This window comes from Anastrepha obliqua, chromosome 2, assembly GCF_027943255.1.
Source record: "Anastrepha obliqua isolate idAnaObli1 chromosome 2, idAnaObli1_1.0, whole genome shotgun sequence".
NCBI lineage: Eukaryota > Metazoa > Arthropoda > Insecta > Diptera > Tephritidae > Anastrepha > Anastrepha obliqua.
The window spans coordinates 34,822,382-34,840,850 of record NC_072893.1 but is presented as its reverse complement, the minus strand read 5'-3'; the positions used below and the strand labels follow the sequence as shown (position 1 = coordinate 34,840,850).

Here is an 18,469-nt window from a genome sequence, read left to right as displayed (position 1 = left end):
TTTCCTTTTAAGTTCAATTTGGTTGAAGATTGTTTCAGTGTAAGTTAAAACAATTCCTTTAAGGGGACAGATATCTGTAAACGGCCATATTTTCCTTGATTTTCATTAAAATTATTTAAAATGAAGAAGTCAATATTTTTTTTTTTCAAAATTGGCAAAATAATATGATTTTTTTCTTTTTTAATCATTTAAAATGGCGGATGTACACTCAATTCTTCCAGGAAGGTCGCAGCGGGGCTTCTCAATCGGCGATGCTACAATCGGCGTCAGTGACCTAAATTCAAAAAACCAAAATTTTTTTTATTTATTAATGTCATAATTTCTATATGAATTAAAAAAAATGGAAAAAATCGCGGAATAAAATGTTTCAAAAAAAGAAATGGATTTTGGGGCGAATTTTTCTACTATTTTTGCTTGGAAAAATTTTTTTGTTCGAAAAATTTTCGAATTGTAAATTCACATAGAAAGTAATATCACAAAAAAGATGTGTACAAAATTTCAGGGAGATCGGTCAATAACTTTTCGAGTAATCGTCTACGCCAATCCGAAAAATATAGTTTTGAGAAAAACGCGTCTAAAGTTTGAATATAGTACAACTTAACTATACCTTTCCCAGCGCTCGAACGCAAAGAATAGAGTCGTCACGGTTGACGATCTATAATATAAGAAACACCTAAATTTACGTTCTAAAAATTTATTGACATACTCTTAAAGGATTATATGAACATTTCATGAAAAAAAAATTGTTTTTCTGTCCCTTAACCCTGCAGAATGCTACCACAGGGAATCATACCTGCATATATTTGCTAGAGCCTGAGCCACTTCTCAGGCGTGTAAGGACCCAGCAAACACAGTCTCTAAGTGCAGAGAAACATTTAGATTTCACACGCGAATTTTAATATAGTTTTCTAATGTTACTCGAATCGAAAATCAGGTTTGAGAACTACCGTGACTCACAGCTTATTTGATGCAACCAAAAAAAAAAAAAAAAATTATTAAAAAATCAAATATATTTTATCGTATTTCCATTACAGAAAAAAATCTTATATTTTTTTATTGGACTATGAATAAGTTCGTGCGGTTTTACAACAGATGGCGTAACTTGATTATTATTCCATCGATCCACATTTCCAAACATTCATTGGAGAGCTACTGTCGTAAGGCACAAACATCAGTATAAGTTTTTTATTTGAAGCGTAAACAACAATATTTTTACCACACTTGAAAATGTCGAATTTCGTGCCAAATAATGTGTTTTTGCGGGGAATTCTTTAATATGAAGAAAAAAGCAGCCGAAAGTCATCGTATCTTGGTGGAAGTTTATGGTGAGCATGCTCTAGCTGAGCGAACGTGCCAGAAGTGGTTTGCACGCTTTAAAAGTGGTGATTTTGGCTTGGAAGACGAAGAACGCGAGGGTGCGCCGCCAAAGTTCATGGATACCGAATTGGAGGAATTGCTCGATCAAGATCCGGCTCAAACGCAAGAAGAGGTTGCAAAAACTTTGGGAGTTGATCAATCAACCATTTCCAAACGTTTAAAAGCCATGGGAATGATCCGAAAGGTAGGCCATTGGGTGCCGTATGAATTGAAGCCAAGAGACGTTGAACGCCGTTTTATGGCATGCGAACAACTGCTTCAACGGCACAAAAGAAAGGGTTTTTTGCATCGAATTGTGACTGGCGATGAAAAGTGGGTCCATTACGACAATCCAAAACGTCGGGCAACGTATGGATACCCTGGCCATGCTTCAACATCGACGTCGGCGCAGAATATTCATGGCCTGAAGGTTATGCTGTGTATCTGGTGGGACCAGCTGGGTGTTGTGTATTATGAGCTACTGAAACCGAATGAAACGATTACGGGGGATGTCTACCGACGACAATTGATGCGTTTGAGCCGAGCACTGCGAGAAAAACGGCCGTAATACGCCGATAGACACGACAAAGTTATTTTGCAACATGACAATGCTCGGCCACATGTTGCACAAGTGGTCAAAACATACTTAGAAACGCTCAAATGGGATGTCCTACCCCACCCGCCGTATAGTCTAGACCTTGCGCCATCCGATTACTATCTCTTCCGATCGATGCAACATGGCCTGGCTGACCAGCACTTCCGTAATTACGATGAAGTCAAAAAATGGATCGATTCGTGGATTGCGGCAAAACCGACCGAATTTTTCACAAAGGGAATCCGTGAATTGCCAGAAAGATGGGAAAAAGTAGTAGCAAGCGATGGACAATACTTTGAATATTAAATTTGTAACCATTTTACGTCAATAAAGTTTCAAAAAACCGCACGAACTTATTCATAATCCTAATAACATGTTTTATTTAATAATTCAGTTACAGTTTTGAGGTCGCAGCTTAAATGATGCACTAAATTAAAAGTATCCAAAACACATTAATATTTCGATTTCATAATTACGGCTAATACTTAGTGGGGTGGTGGGGTATCCCTTTTGATTCAGAACAGCTTTTAATCGGAAATTCATAGATTCTACAAGTGTTGTTGTATAATCGGAACTAATTTTATCCCATTTTCAGATCAGAAGCATTAGAAATATTGTGGTTTCTTATTTTATTTTCCAGCACTGACCACAAATTCTAAATAACGTTGAGATCTGGACTCTGTGCAGGTGTCTGTACTACATGGGGGTAGTTCCAGATAATTCCAAATTTTTACAATACCAGACGTATGCTTGGGATCGTTGTCTTGGTAGAACCTAAACGAATCCCTAATGCCCATTTTATCCGCACTTTGTACTAAATTATCTTTTAGCAGATCCAGATACATCTCTTTATTGATGTTTCCTTCGATACATGTTAAATTTGCGACGCCTGAATAGGACATGCAACCCCATACCATCGCATTGCCCCCGCCGTCTTTGACTGTAGAGCGCAAATTAGATGGTTGAAGCGCGGTGTTTAGTTTTCTCCAAACGCAGGACTTCCCATCAGACCTGAAACGGTTAAATTTGCTTTCATCCGCAAAAACAACGGATTCCCAGAACGAAATGCCTTTGTTCAAATGTTGTCTGCAAAACTCCATTCTTTGTTTTTTTACGAGCATTAATCAACGACTTATTTCGGGCAGTCCTTCCATGAAAATTTTCTTCGCACAGAACTCTACGAACAGTTTCAGGGTTACAGATTTCGCCTAAGTATTTTTCGACTTCGTTAATTTTGGAGCGCTTAAATCGGGGGTTTCTTTAACTTTGCGAACAATCCATCTCCTATCTGCATCATTAAATATTTTATTTGGCGCAGATCTGCCGTTATCGTCTATCCTGTGTATGGATAATATGAACAATAGCAACAATTTCTACATTTTTTCGTTGGCTTTTGCCCTCTTTATAATGACTAATAACGTCTTCCCTTTTTTCAAGTGAGGTCCGTTTTCCCATTTTAAAAAATTTAAATTTTTTCAACTTTTCTTTACAAACATTTTTTGAGAATGCGGTAAGACGCTAAGCTAAAAATGGAAAAAGGAATACATTTCACCGTTATTGCATTCTCAGAGAAAATATAAAATACACTGCATCATTTAAGCTGTGAGCATATTTTGATGAGAAACATTTTTGTTTCTATATTTTTTCAGCAAGCTTTGTTTTTGTTATTGCTCTTTCTGCAGTGGTAAACAGTACATACATATCTCATTACAAATCGTATATATTTTTTTACTAAATTTAATAAACATCGAGTCATTTTATTTTTTCTAAAAAAGTGTTACCTGCACCAAATAAGGTGTAGTCACTATAGATTTCACACACGAATTTTAATGTATATTAGTTCTCTAATGTTTCTTTAATCGAAAATAAGGTCAGAGAACTATGTTAGCTTTAGATTAGAGAATAATTGGAAAAACACTCGAATTACCCTATTCCGATGTCAGAGTTATCGAATAATTGTGTGGCATGCTGTATCACATACCCCTGCTATCATCACGTCCCAATTTTCCAGCTGAAGCAGCCGCTTCCGAGAATCCTCGCATAAAGGATCTCAATTTTGGAGATTCGACAACTGGTCACCCAGCATAAGCGGACCAAATGGGAAGAGCACCCGCAGACCTGCAACCACCGGTGTGACTAAGCTCTGGTCCACCGTAAGGTCTCTGTTGAACTCGACGAAGCACAACGATAAGGTGGCTATCACCTTCAATGGCTGCACTTCGTCGGACCCGAACCCGCGAGCTACTTTTGCCGGCAATTCATACTGCATCCTACTTGCGACAGATCAATGTGCAGTACCACCAGACGGCTGCACAAACTAACGAACAACAGTGTGCCACTTACTTTCTCCTGTGATGTGGTCCAAAGGGCTGACGGACTCAACTCGCTGATGCTGAAATGCCTGGGTCCATTGGGAGTAGGGTACCTCACAAGGGTTTTCAATCTGTCTGTGTCCACTCTCATCTTTCCTGACAAGTGGAAATCAGGGAGTGTGGTCCCACTACTGATACCTGGGAAACCTACTGAAAGGGGAGTCTTATCGGCCGATAACTCTCCTTTCCCCAGTAGTGAAGACTCTTGAAACCCTCCTAATCCCACTCTACGCGAAACATCTAGGTCCAGCCTAATATCAGCATGGCTTCCGAAGAGTGCAAAGTAGACACCTGTTTGAACTAGAGTCGCCACCCAGGCACGTCAGAAGGCACCTCCTCAATCACGCCGACGAGATTCAGGACCAACCAAATCGACAACTGCTCGAGCGGACAGTGTTCAGACAAACAATCAACGACATTCATCGGGAGACACTTACCACCTACCTAAGCTCCCGACCCCCGAATACCGTTTTCGGAGACCAACCATCTATTGCAGATGAAGAGCTTCAGTTGCTTCGCGAGAAGCAGGATAAACCCCTACCTGTCCAAAATTGACCCCAACATACCAAACATGTGAAGGTACCCCGCACGATACTAAGCAACTTTTCACATGCCTATCAAACCCACTCATCCACCACCGCTCTCCCTCTGGACCCAACCTGTCGAAACAGCAGGTTTCATGTGCCTACCGTTGATCATGACGATCGATGACTACACCGCACTGGCAGTACCTAGTGAACTGCTATAACAACAACAACCCTGTAGAATAGGGTGAAATAAATTACTTACGTTATTACTTACGTTACGTCAAAAAGTGGCGGCACAAAATATTTATTAACTGCCTTCAAAAGAGAAATCAACATTGGTACAAGCTTGACAAGCTGAAGGGTGCTGAAAAGTAGTTACAGGCGCAATAATAGCAGCGGAATGCATTACAACGTTTTGACCATTTATTTTTTTATTACTTTTTTTATAAAAATATAGTTAAATTACATCGAAACTCTTATACTTAACAAAAAATTTCAAACTTTGTAGAAAACTGAAAAAACAGCAAATTTCATTTAAGCTTTTGAATCAGAATCACCAGAAAGTTCGGGTATGCAGTTTTATAACCCATTGAATTTTAGTACAACATAGAGCAAGTTTTAAGTGGCAAAAAAATCGGCCGCCGTACGATTTGTAATTAGCGGCCTCAAAAACTTTAAAGCCCAGCAATTTTTCAAAATTCTCTTCCACCGTATTGGGTCTGTCATTTTGAATTTTTATAAAACTGACTCCATATTTGAAATCTTGCATTTAAACTACCTCACTTTGAAATGGTAACTTTTCAATTTGCATGGCTGGAGTAAAATAAGTTTTTTTTTTTGGAAGAACCACTTCGTAGGCCAGAATACACCAAAGCATCGAAATTGGTTAAAGATAAGTAGGGGCAGGACTTGGAATTCCTACATAGTGTAAGTATGTTCTCCTAGTAAGGGCGTAGCCTTTCGGTGCCAACTACAGCAACACAAGAGGCAGCAGTAGTAGAAGCAGAAAGATAGGTTAAGTGTTTAATTAATTAGGTGACCAGGCCAGTCAGATTATTATTTACGCTACGTACTTAATCCAGCTAAGTCATAATTCGACAGTTTTGAAAAAAGGAAGAAGAAAAAGAGAGAAAAAACCTTATAAACTATATTATATTTTGTTTATTAGTCTCCATACACCAACAGGAGCGGAACCTAGACGCAGAAACCTGTTGTGTCAATAGACATAAACGCGACTCCACCTTGAAGAAATGCTAACACGGTTCCAGGGGTGGAAATCAGCCGAGCAGGCACCTTTGATAATGCTTCTGACATTTTGATTTCAACCTCCTGACTAAAAGAAAACGCCTTTCGGTGCCTGTGGGCCTTTGTTATCATTTTACATCTCGTAGTTTAACCTATTCGCTTGATGGTCTGTTGTCTCTAGCAAGGAAAGGAAAACCTCCTATAAGTTTTGAGGCCGCAGCCGCACTAGCCACTGCATCTATTAGTTGGTCCTCAGATACATGCCCCAGGCCCCATATGAGTAGAATGCGTTTGCGCACTCCTAATCGGTTTAATCTCTCTATGCACTCAAGGAGTAACGAGGACTTGACCTCATGACAAGGCTTTGGGTGCAGTCTAACTATTGCTTATAACATCAATCCGCTCGTTTCGGAGGTTTCTTCCTAAACTGGTTTCTACCCACAGACAGATGGCAGCATATACTCCGGCTTGGAAAAAAAATATGTATGCACTAGGAGAAGTACCCATCGGTGCGGATAGCTTTATTTTGGTTTCATATGTCCCAGCACCCATACCTTCGGAAGCTTTCGAGCTACCTGTGTGCTAGTGTCTTGGAATTTCCTTTCAAAACAGACGTACTCCAGTTAGCCCTTTTGCACAGTTCAACCGTGAACCTTTTTTTCTGATATTATGACCTTGGCAATATCATCTCTGGCGAATTGGGCAAGTGGGAACTGCTGGGTCAACGATTCCATATTCTTCGCTGAGATCACATGCCTTTACCAAAAACTTTGCCTCGTCAAATTAACCCTGTCGCGACGGCGTACCATACTTTGCCACTATCTAGATGGCCTCAACTGCTGTAAACTAATAAATTGCTATGTACCTATAAGCCAAGTCAGCCACTGTGGACAAAAAAGTTGCTGCCGTATATAGACGGGATCAGCCATTGTTATGTATCAAGTAATTGTCGTAAATATACGGCAGCCGTTGCGACGCTTGGCTGACCGCTGAATAACTATGAAGCAGGGTTAGCTCGAGCACCACCTCCATTGCAGCTATTGACTGGTGCGCAAGACTCCCGTGATGCGCCGAAGTTTAGTCAGAGCCTTTCTTACTGCCGATAGGGCGGTTAACGATACCCACGCAAAAACCAAAGTATTGGCCATTCCAAAGGTATGCTGTATGATTATTTGAAACGGTTCTTGAAACGACGGCCGCCTTAACCGAATGGGTTGGTGCATAATCACCATTCGAAAGTGCTCCGATTCGAATGTCCGTGCATAAAACAACAAATGATAGATAAAGTTATTTCTAATAGCGGTCGCCTCTTGCTAGGTAATGGCAAATCTCCAAGTGTATTTCTGCCATGAAACACCTCTTCATAAAAAAAGGAAAACGTTTGCCGTTCGGAGTCGGCTTAAAGGTCACCCCATTTGTGAAAAAAACATCAGGACGCATGCCTCAAATAGGAGCAGGAGCTCGGCCAAACACCCAAAAAGGGTGTAAAAAGATTCAAATGGTTCTATATCTCCCAAAAAAAAAAACCCGTTATTAAACAAAAACACACGAAAAATCAAACATTGTTTTGTACACATTTCTTTTATTTGAATAAAACCCAAAAACAAATATTTTTAAACATTAAAAAATATACCCAGTGATTAATATAATAATAGTAGTTTAATTTATACGTACGTATGTATATGGTATTAAATATGTATATATAGCATACTATTTAGTTATTGATATTCATTAATTATTGTAAACATATCCAGCATCATCTGCATTATTATTGAATAGTTTTTTGATAGTTAATAATAGTTTAGTTCGCGCACCTAATAATTTCAGATAATTATCAGCACTCGGCGTACGCGTCCCAAAAAAACTGGCAATGAATGAGAAAGTGAGAGAGCTTTGAGAGGAAGTTGCAAATTTCCACTAGAAAAAAGGTGTACTTGCTGACTGCAATTGAAGCAAATAAAGTGATGGGCTTTAAGGGGAAACGCGTGAAAATTAAGTGATTTTCATGATTTTTTTTTAGAAGTAGGGATGATTATTTGAGGATCGGACATATTATAATTTATTTAACATATATTTAACTATACTGACACAAATTTTGATTAAGAAATATTAAAAATTACAATTGTTATTAATATTAATGCAATGACGTCATAAAAATCTGATACATCCTGGTGGCCACGATACAGCGCAATCATCTGAAAGCAAAAAAACTAAAAAAATTCTTAATCTATACATCAATGGCTATCGTCATACGTAGCGGTTTTTGTTTTTTTATTTTATTTTTTTTATGAGAAAATGGTGCAGATTTGAAAAATCAGTTTGTGTTTTTACCCTTTGTTTTGTTTTCGAAAGGCTTGAAAAAATATTACTTTTTGGAATTTTCAAAAACGGCTATGTACGACTAAAGCCAATACATGTGCAAAAATTAAAAAAAAAATCAAAATCGGTTCATAAGTCTTTGAGAAATCGAGGCCACCGTGTTTTGAAAAGTCATTTTGAGATATTGAGATATATATTGTGTATAACTTCGTCAATTTTCAAGATTTTAAGTTACAAGTTTTTTCACATATTTTTGAATATATTTATTAGACGCGCAACCAAGTTCTCGCTGTTTTTTGATGAAAATACAACTTTATTCTGAAAAAATGGTTACAAGTAAATCATTGAAAGCATTGCCCATCGTTGGCTACTACTTTTTCCCATATTTCTGGTAGATCTCGTATACCGTCGCGGTAAAACTGTTCATCTCTTGAGGCTATTCACGGATCAAGCCATTTTTTGATGTCTTCATATGAATGGAACTGCTGGTCAGCTAGACCATGTGCCATCGATCGAAACAGGTGATAATCGGACGGCGCAATATCTGGAGAATATTGCGGGTGGGGTAGGATTTCCCATTTCATTGTTTCCAGGTAGGTTTTAACGGGTTTGGCAACGTGAGGCTGAGCGTTGTCATGCTGTATAATAACTTTTTCATGTCTCTCCGCGTATTGCGGCCGCTTGTCGCGCAGTGCTCGACTCAATCGCATCAATTGAAGTCGATACCGATCCCCAGTTATGGTTTCGCTTGGTTTTAACAGTTCATAATAAATAACCCCAACTTGGTCCCACCAAATACATAGCATAACCTTCGCAGCGTGAATATTCGGCCGAGGCGACGACCTAGAATTGGAATTGCTGTAATGAATAAATTTTTTATCACCCGTTATGATGCGATGAAGCTGCTGGAGCAGTTGTTCACAGGCGAAAAAATGACGTTCAACATCCCTTGGTTTTAACTCATAAGGAACCCAAGTCCCCTGTTGCTGAATCATTCCCAAAGCATGTAATCGCTTGGAAATGGATTGGCGGGTAACTCCGAATACTGAAGCAAGCTCTTCTTGCGTTTGACACGGATCCTCATTGAGCAATGCCTCCAATTTAGCTTCAGCGTCTTCGAAGGTTTTTGGCCTTACTTCACGCGGACGGTCGTCAACATTAAAATCACCGTATTTGAAGCGACGGAATCAATCTCGGCACGTTGTTTTACTTAAAGCAGCATCTCCATAAACTTTTTGTAGCTCTCGATGCGCTTCAGCCATTGTTTTTTTCGAATGAAATAGGAAAATCAACACTTCCCGCAAATGACGATTATTCGGCACAAAATCAGACATTTTCACAAAACCAAAAGTATTTGATACCAAAACAAAATCACTAATGTGTCGAAGCAGTTTGTTTACCTTATGTCTTGGCTTGGTTTATGACGTTTAGGTTATGTTAGAATCGACTAGCACACACTGCTGGCTGCACCTGTTGACAAACAGCGGGAACTTAGTTGCGCACCCAATACTTTAAGAAAATGAAAAAAAATCGATTTTTTCGAAAAATCACAGTGGTGTTCGCCCTTAAAAACTTTAAAGTTTAATTTAAGAAGAGAAGCAAATGAAATACGCAAGAAGTAGGAAAAATTAATTTGACCAAGTTTCTGCACTCATTTTTGCACAAAGAAAAACACCCAATACCCACTTTTCTAATCTACGCTATTCTACACTTTTGGATGCAAACAAGAAGTCAATCAGCTGCTCAAGAAACTTGCAAGTTTTTGCTTATTTTTCACTTTGTGACCGAACAGACTTGACTAGGAACGCAAATTTCGCCGCGACTGGATAATTATTACTGGTGAAGTACGCGAACAAACTTAATATTTGTATGCATGTGTGTGTGTCGTGTTGTATTTTATACACAGTTCTACACACTTTGCAGTTGTTTTGTATAATATTTTGTTTTCCAATTTGTTATATTCTACTAATTTGTAACATTTCATACTAAGCATTAGATTTGTTTTTGTTTTACCAAGTTATCATTATGTAACATACAGATATACTATATTAGGTGATTATCAACATCACCCCGTTAGTAGAGTATAACTAATTCAATATCATGTTTTTTCTTGTCTTACAATTTTTTAGTTAAACTTTTTACAGGTATTTGTTTTTTATTTTTGTTTGTTTAATTTTAACAAAATTTCTAATTTCCACAAGGAATCTACGAAAAATATATGCATTAGATTTATAGTTGCTCAACAAAATATCGATATTATTTATTATTAGCTTAATTTAAATACATACTTTACTTGTAACATTTTTGATTAGCACCACTACACTGGTCAACAAAGATAAATATGCAATGACGCAATTTTGTGATGCAAAACTGGCATTGCACGCAAGCAACCGAAGAATTCAGAATTGAAAAATGCTGTAGACATCAAATTCTCTAAATAGATATATAAATATAAGTATATAAGAATATTTCATGATTATATAAAAGCATATTTAGGTACGCGAGTGAATGTGGAGCGCACAAAGCGCATAGAAAATTTTCCAAGTCCCAGACGAGGCGCGCTGCTTACATATGTATCCTGTGGACTTTTGAAGAAGAGAAAAAGGACTCAAAACGACTTGGCACTTTCTAACTGAATTTCTAATTTGAATATTAACATTTCATTTTATTTTAATATTTAAACTGGTAATAAATAATATATACCTATTAATAAAGATGAATTCATTTATGAAATATTATAATTTATGCGTTTACAAGCAAAACTAAAAAACTCGAAGTGGTATTCGCGCATGCGCTGTAAATCACTTCCTACTAAATTTCAGTGCCCGATATTTCATTGAAATTTTCTCAAAAGTGAATTACAGAACCTGCCCGATTTCATCAAAAGCCCACAGATATGTGAATAAACGCGGATTTAAAAACTCATTGCCGAAAAGGGTCGATGAAAAAAACAAACCGAATTTTTTTTCCAGAATTATTAACAAATTAAAAAAAAAAACAATGCAATTTACTAATATAATAAGGCGAAAAATTTTTTTTTTTTAAATTAACCCGAATTTATTGTACATTGGCTATTGAAACAATTTTTTTTTTTACAGAATTGTCAATATATTTTGTTTTTAACAACAACAATGCAGTTTATTAAACAAAATGTATTTAAAATAAATTAAGCCAGCTTTATATTGACCATTGAAGCAAATTTTTCTTTCAGAATTATCAACAAAAATTAAAAAAGAAAATAATGCAATTTACTAAAAATGCCAAAAAATAAAAAAAAATGTTTTAAATAAATTAACCCATTGGCCATTGAAACAAATTTTTCTTTCAGAATTATCAACAAAAATTTTTTTGAACAAAATTTTTTTTTAACAAAAACAATGCAGTTTACGAAAAAAGACCAAAACACAAAAAATATTTGAAATAAATTAACCCGAATTTATTGTACATTGGCTATTGAAACAAATTTTTTTCAGAATTTTCAACATATTTTGTTTTTAACAAAAACAATGCAGTTTACTAAAAAGTAAAAAAAAAATGTCCAATAAATTAACTCGAATTGACATTGGCTATATAAGCTGAACTATAAAAAAAATGATTAAACTTAATCCAAGAATTACATTTTATGAAATTTTAAATTTAAAACAGATCGCGAAGTTGCCAGTTTCGCCATTATCAAGCTTTCATGATACCTAAGTAGAATAGGGTTTGAAAAGAAAAGAAAGAAACCTATTTTTATTCATATTAAGAGTCAAGGGTCAATAGGTCACGCAACTACTAAGTAGTTTATCGAATATCATATCAGTTTATTTCTAAATATTTTTTGACTTGCCTTGCCTTTGAGACCAATTGGAAATGATTCGAAAAGATTTTTTTAATTAATTTAAATTAATTCATTAAACATTATTCAACTATTAAGTGGTTCACAAGCACTCAGTTACTTTAATCACTAAGCTCACTTAACTGCAGATAGAGAAATAGGTAAGAAGTTCAGAGAAATACGGTGTTAACACTGCCCAAAAATGCTACCATGTCCCTTGAGAGATTACGTCCAGAGGTCAACCTCTTTTAATCTGATTGCACTTTGAGCAGCGATGGAAATAGCGTGAAAATCGAAGGGGAGTAGGTGCAAAACGGCATTAAGGGCAGCACTGGGACAAGAACTACAAGCTCCGTCGGTCGATATCTCGAACTCCGTCTGAAGTCAACTTCAGGGTCTTCAATGTCGACTTATTGAAAATAATATTTGAAATAATGTTTAATATTTAACAACATAAAAAAATTGCGTTGCGTCTACTACCCTTCGTTTCAATTTGGCAATCTTGAGTATCTCAATAAAAATTCAGGAGCATTGGATTGAAATTGAAGTTAAAATTTGTAAAATGTTTAAGCTTTGCTATATGTTTTTTTATTTTTGGTTTTTGGGAAAATAAAAGAAAACTATCGTTTTTCGAAGCAATCTTTAAAAACAAAAATGCTTTGGCAAGTTTTACTATACGAGTAGGTCTCTCAAGACAAAAATTATATTTGAACTCTATTTATTTATAATTCTAATATATTAATTTCGTTTGTGGCCTAAAATTGTAAACTTTAACCAAATGTAAAAAAGAATTTTAATGAAGTGTAGAAAATCCTCGCATGAGTACCAACGTTTGGAATTACAGTGAAACCTCAATACCACGAGGTTGAAGAAAAAAAAACTCGATACAACGAAAAATGCAAAAAGTCTTTATGCTACATTTTTTTCGTTTTATTTAAGGAGCATTTTTGCATGGAAAATTCGCAACAGAGACGTTTTTTCAGAGGACTCAACAAAAATGTTGTAGGTAGGTATAGTGGTTCTCGGCTGACACACCTAGGCCTGGGCTGTCCCCTCTCCTCACTCTACATTGTCCTCATTGAACCAACCTGTGGCTTTAACATGTCTAACATATCTAACAAGACTTGCTATTTTTACTACTTCTGCCAAGTTATTCAGGGAACTTTTTCTTAAAATATTAACCCTTCTTCTATCCAGAGCCATGCATCCGCATAGAAAGTGCTCTATAGTCTCTGCAGTAGTCCTTATAGGGTGCTCCCAGTCTACTGGTATGCCTGTCAATCAGACAATGCCCTGTTAGGACCCCGCGAAGATTTCTCATGTTCTTCCTGTTAAGTTTCAACTGTCGGTTTGTGCGGCCCATGTTCCATTCCGGCCACGTCATTCCACTAGTTGCACAGGTCAGGGACTGAGACCATAGCCTTTTGACAGCTCTGATAGTGTGTTTATCTATAATTGGTATGTTCGCTTTGTCTGGTTGGATCGGTAATGTGGTAACCAATCTCGCTAGTTCATCTGCTTTGCAGTTGCCTTCTATGTCTCTATGACCGGGCACACAGAGCAGGTTTATTACAAAGTACTGTGATAGTTCTGCCAAAACGTCGATACATTATTTTACTGTCTTCGAGTTAAAGCTTTCAGGGCCGATTGGCTATCTGAATATATGTTTATATTCCTTGTGGTGAGGACACTTTTATTTAGGGCTAGCAGGCCTTCCCTGATAGCCAAAATTTCAGCTTGAAATACACTGCAGTGATCCGGTAACCGGAATGCGATGTTGACATTAATTCCTTCAGAATAAAGGCCTCCGCCTACTTGATAAAAAAAAAAGACAAAAAAAAAAATTTTGTTATATTGAGTTTTTCGTTTCACCAAGGCTCGTTATATCGAATTTTCACTGTACTGTAATTTTAACTCCTAAATAACAATCCTTATAGCCTAGACGGTGGCGTTAATCGGGATTAACGACTCAATTCGGAATTAAGTACAACTAATGCGAATTTACAACTAGACTTAATTCTCATAATTTAAGCGGGTTAAGGAATTTTTCGGAGCAGTTTAAGAAATTGATTAAGATTAGATTTTTTTAAATAAATAATTATTTCTTAGTTTCAGGGCAGCTAATACCCCTATTTGTCGCCTGCGGTCCATCTTTTACTATCAAAACTATCCAATAAGAAATCAGCTGTTCACTAATCGGCGTAATTAACTGCGCCGGTAATCCAGATTAACACCGCCTTCTGTCTAGCCCATTACATTGATTTACTGTGTAAACAGCTTTGTCGCGAATTTCATACGAATCATAAATCATTCCCCAAAATTGGAATACGATGCTAAAATAAATTTGGTAATTTTTTGCCACACATAGAATTGCTTTGAGTGACTTTAACGAATACTCAATAACAGCATCCACTTTCGTGCAATTATGAGAGCCACCCCTTGCGGCACAAATACGTGAAATTAATTGTAATTTTTGTGAAATGCTAGAAAATAAGGACTAAAAGTATTTATTTTATGCATGTAATTAAAATCTACACCCTATTATCACACACCTGCCCCTTAAGGAAGAAAATAAGGTTAGAGAATAAGAATTTTTATTCAGCAGCTTCATTAAGAACTGCAGTAAAATAAGGAAATTGGGGTTAAAAATAGAAATAATGGTTTCCTAAATTAAAAAAAGTATATTTAAAACAAATCACAATACATTATCAACATTTTCATCATCATTTGCAGTTTCCTTTTTTTGGTTCTTCTTTTTTGAATATTTTTTAACATACTTTATAAATACAATTTAAGTATATTACATAAAAATCGTGATTTAAATAATTAATGCTTTCGGAATGCTATTTGCAAAATTAAAAATTCATTTTTTAATGTCGTTTACGTATTCACACTTCTTTCACTAACACATTCAAGAAGCGCTCACTTCAAATTACTAGTGTAATTTTTCCCCTTTATATGTTTCTGTGTATGTTTGTATTCGATGGAGCCCAACACCTGTATGTAGTCCAATTAGCCGTTTCTTTATTTTGCGGCGCAGGTTTTGACTTAAAGATTGTATTGCATTTCGGGCACACATCACTGACATCGCAGCCAGTCAGGCGGGTGAGTTAAAGACGTATGCTTTTTTTTTTTGTTACTGGACATATCGAAATGAGCGTGGTGCGGTATGAGGCGCTGCTGTGCTGGTCTTAACTCGTCTCTGCAGCGGTGTCTTCTACTCGGGTGAAGTCTAATGCCAATATGGATTTACGTTTTTGGTACTCCTCGTAGCGTACGTGAGCATAACTGTAATTTTTTATTTTATGCAAAAAATATGAAAATTCAAAAAAAAGAGATGCTTAGATATTGTTGTAGTGTATCTTTGTTGTAATTAAAATTTATTGCATTTTGTAGACATTCAATACTTACTCGACATAGTCAAAATCAATAGTGGAATGCTCTGCCTGTATGAGCGACCAAACGGTCCAAAGCATGTGCGCGGCCAACGCGAAATGGTTCACCTGCAAGTACAGGCGTTCCACTTCGGCGTCGGTGATGTGTGAATGTTGCAGATATTCCTGCAGGTAGACGCGCAGCCAGTCAAGCTGAAATTCACGCTTCGGATAGCGTGAGAAGTCCACTTCGTCAACACCGGCGAATTCACAGAAATGATTTCCAATATCGAATGCCTGAAAGTTGTAATCGGCATACTCATAGTCAATGAAATTTACACACTGCTTCGATTCCAAGTAGACAATATTGCCCAGCAACAGATCGTTGTGGGAGAATACCACTGGGCTGTTCAGGCGTTCGAGATGCCTGTATAGCGCGTTGAACTCATCGCGTAAACGTTTTATGGGCAAGAAAGTTTCCTCAACTCTGTAATGGGGGTTTCATGTGAGTGAAGGCACAAAAAAATTTGCGCAACGCACAGAAGGGAGAAAAAACCAGAAAAAAAGTTCAGTTTAAAAGGCACTTAAACATTTTTTAAATATTTTTTTTTTTCGTGTATATGTGTATGTGTGGCATATGTGTATGCTAAATTAATATTAATATAAATTGTATGGTATAAATTTAATGATCTTTTTTTAATGTGTATGTCTATTAATATTTAAAACATACGGCTAATTATAAGTAATTTATTTTATTTTATTTTATTTTTATTTTGTTTCAATGCAACAAAGAATACTACTTAAAATGTTGTTTGTGTTTTTAATTTAATATATGTAAGAAAGTAAGTTAAAAACATTACTAGATTCATATGCAATCGAAAATCGAATGGTTCGAATGAGCAGACGATCGATCGAACGAACGAGTGAGCGGGCAAGCGAGCGAAGCCGACGAACGACAAATATACGAAGAGCGACGAGTTAATTTTGTGTACGCAGGTCCACAGCACACCTAGCTTCCGGCACCTGGCACCCAGTGGACTCAACGCCTTGAACGAGCAGTCCCACGAATGTACGAACGACCGAACGCAAGTGAAAACGAACGACGACCGACGCTTACAGTGTTCATGCATACAATATTTCGCTACCCAGCCAAACAGAAGGACAGCGGATGAGTTTTAGAATCGATTCGTATGACGCCGACAGAGAGATCAGAGGCTACGGACGCATGAGCACGGTAAAGCATGTGAGAGAACGTGCACAGGCAAACGTCGAATTTGACTATCGCGTGCGGCGCATTACGACACACGCTTTTCGTCTCACCACATCGATGTGTGGAACTCATCAACATGCGGCACCACACTCATTTACCCATACCTCGTTATGTCCAATCGAAATCATCGTCCGCATCGTTCTTTTGCCGCCACAGACGTCGCAGGCGTAGCCGTAGCTGCAGCCGAAGCCTCAACGGCCTTAGCCTTAGCCGCTTAGGCAGCCGCCGTTGCCGTCGCCGTCGCCGCCCCCATCCAAGTCCTTCATTGCTTTCTAAACATTCTTTGGGTTGGGGTGGCCTACAAAATAATGAGTTGGCATGTGACGAAATAAATTCCGTATTTCGACGTCTGAAATTACCTTTTGTGTTTTTCAGCATCACTGAAACAATCAGGTACCAAATCAAAGAAACTCTGCACCTTAGACCATAACATTGGCACGAGCGGCTTATCAGCACCAGCACCATCAGCACCACCATCCCCACTGATATCAGCTGGCATTTCTTTGATTGTTATACGACGATGCATTTCGGCTATGCGAGTTGCCACCAAACGCCAAATATTTGGTTCCAATACACTCGTCGGCTTCAGCGTTACACCAGGTATAAAATCGTAAACTAGTCCATTCTTGAATGTTGCAAATAGTGTAGGTGCGAAACCGTACGTGTGCAACAACAGTATGTTGCGTGTCTCGGCTTTACGATCGATCAGCAGGTCCGTTTTGTTACCATAGACACGTACCAATGCCACGTTGCTTTCAGTGCTCGGGCTGTTGTTGAAGCTTTTAGCTTTTGTGTTGATTTTGTTGGTATTATGGGTACCCGATTCACACGTACTCGATGTGGTCACCTCTGAATCCACTGTGTCCGTATCGCTATTGCCCGAGTCGTTGTTGTCGTCGACCAAAGACGCTGATGCCGTGGACGTCGAGATGGGATTGTTGTTGTCATTTGAGCTGCCATTTTCAATGTCATTGCCATTGTTGTGGGTTGTTGTGGGGAGTGGAGGATTGTAGAAGCAGCCGATAAGCTTGTTTGTGATACCGTCAGTGAATTTCTAGAATTGCAAAACAGAAAGAAAACAGAAATTAGTGATCATTATAAATTAGTATGTGAAAAATTGCTTGATTGCCGCTAACTATTCTGTGTATGTCATTTAATTGAACGCTTAATAGACGCGTGCTAAGTAGTTGACACCCCAACAACATTGGCGCAATTTCAAACCACAATGGCAAGGGAATGAGCTGTGCCCGTGTCACAAATCACTTGAGATGATAGCAATGCATGCATGGCAATCAAAATAGTTATTATGCTCGTTCGTGCATTTGCTGTGGCGCGAGTGTATGCAACTAAATTGTTGGTTTAAACGAACACCCAACAAGTGGATATAGGAGAAATAAGGGATTTATTACAATGACCTTGCCCTCATAAATTGCTTTGACTTTGGCATGGCTGTTTAGTGACGGCTTGTACTCTTCCTATTGTTGTTGTACTGTCAATCCTACTACTTACTTGACTTATCTGAATCAAAAACAAATCAAAACAAATTAAATTATGCCAATTTAGTCACTTTATCACGCTACGAGTATCGCACGCA

At 37.5% G+C, this 18,469-nt stretch overlaps 1 protein-coding gene across 7 annotated transcripts in view; it reads right to left on the bottom strand.

The window, feature by feature from the left end:
* Positions 1 to 14,615: 14,615 nt before the first annotated feature.
* The window catches only part of LOC129237392 (ethanolamine kinase), a 37,745-nt gene continuing 33,891 nt past the window's right edge, over positions 14,616 to 18,469 (bottom strand). For all 7 annotated transcript variants that reach the window (XM_054872109.1, XM_054872112.1, XM_054872108.1 and 4 more), the window contains exons 3-5: positions 17,235 to 17,929; positions 15,643 to 16,092; positions 14,616 to 15,519 (exon numbers count right to left, since the gene is read on the bottom strand). In XM_054872109.1, coding sequence (XP_054728084.1) covers positions 15,423 to 15,519; positions 15,643 to 16,092; positions 17,235 to 17,929 — 1,242 coding nt within the window. In that variant the 3' untranslated portion in view covers positions 14,616 to 15,422. The remainder of the gene's footprint in view (positions 15,520 to 15,642; positions 16,093 to 17,234; positions 17,930 to 18,469) is intronic.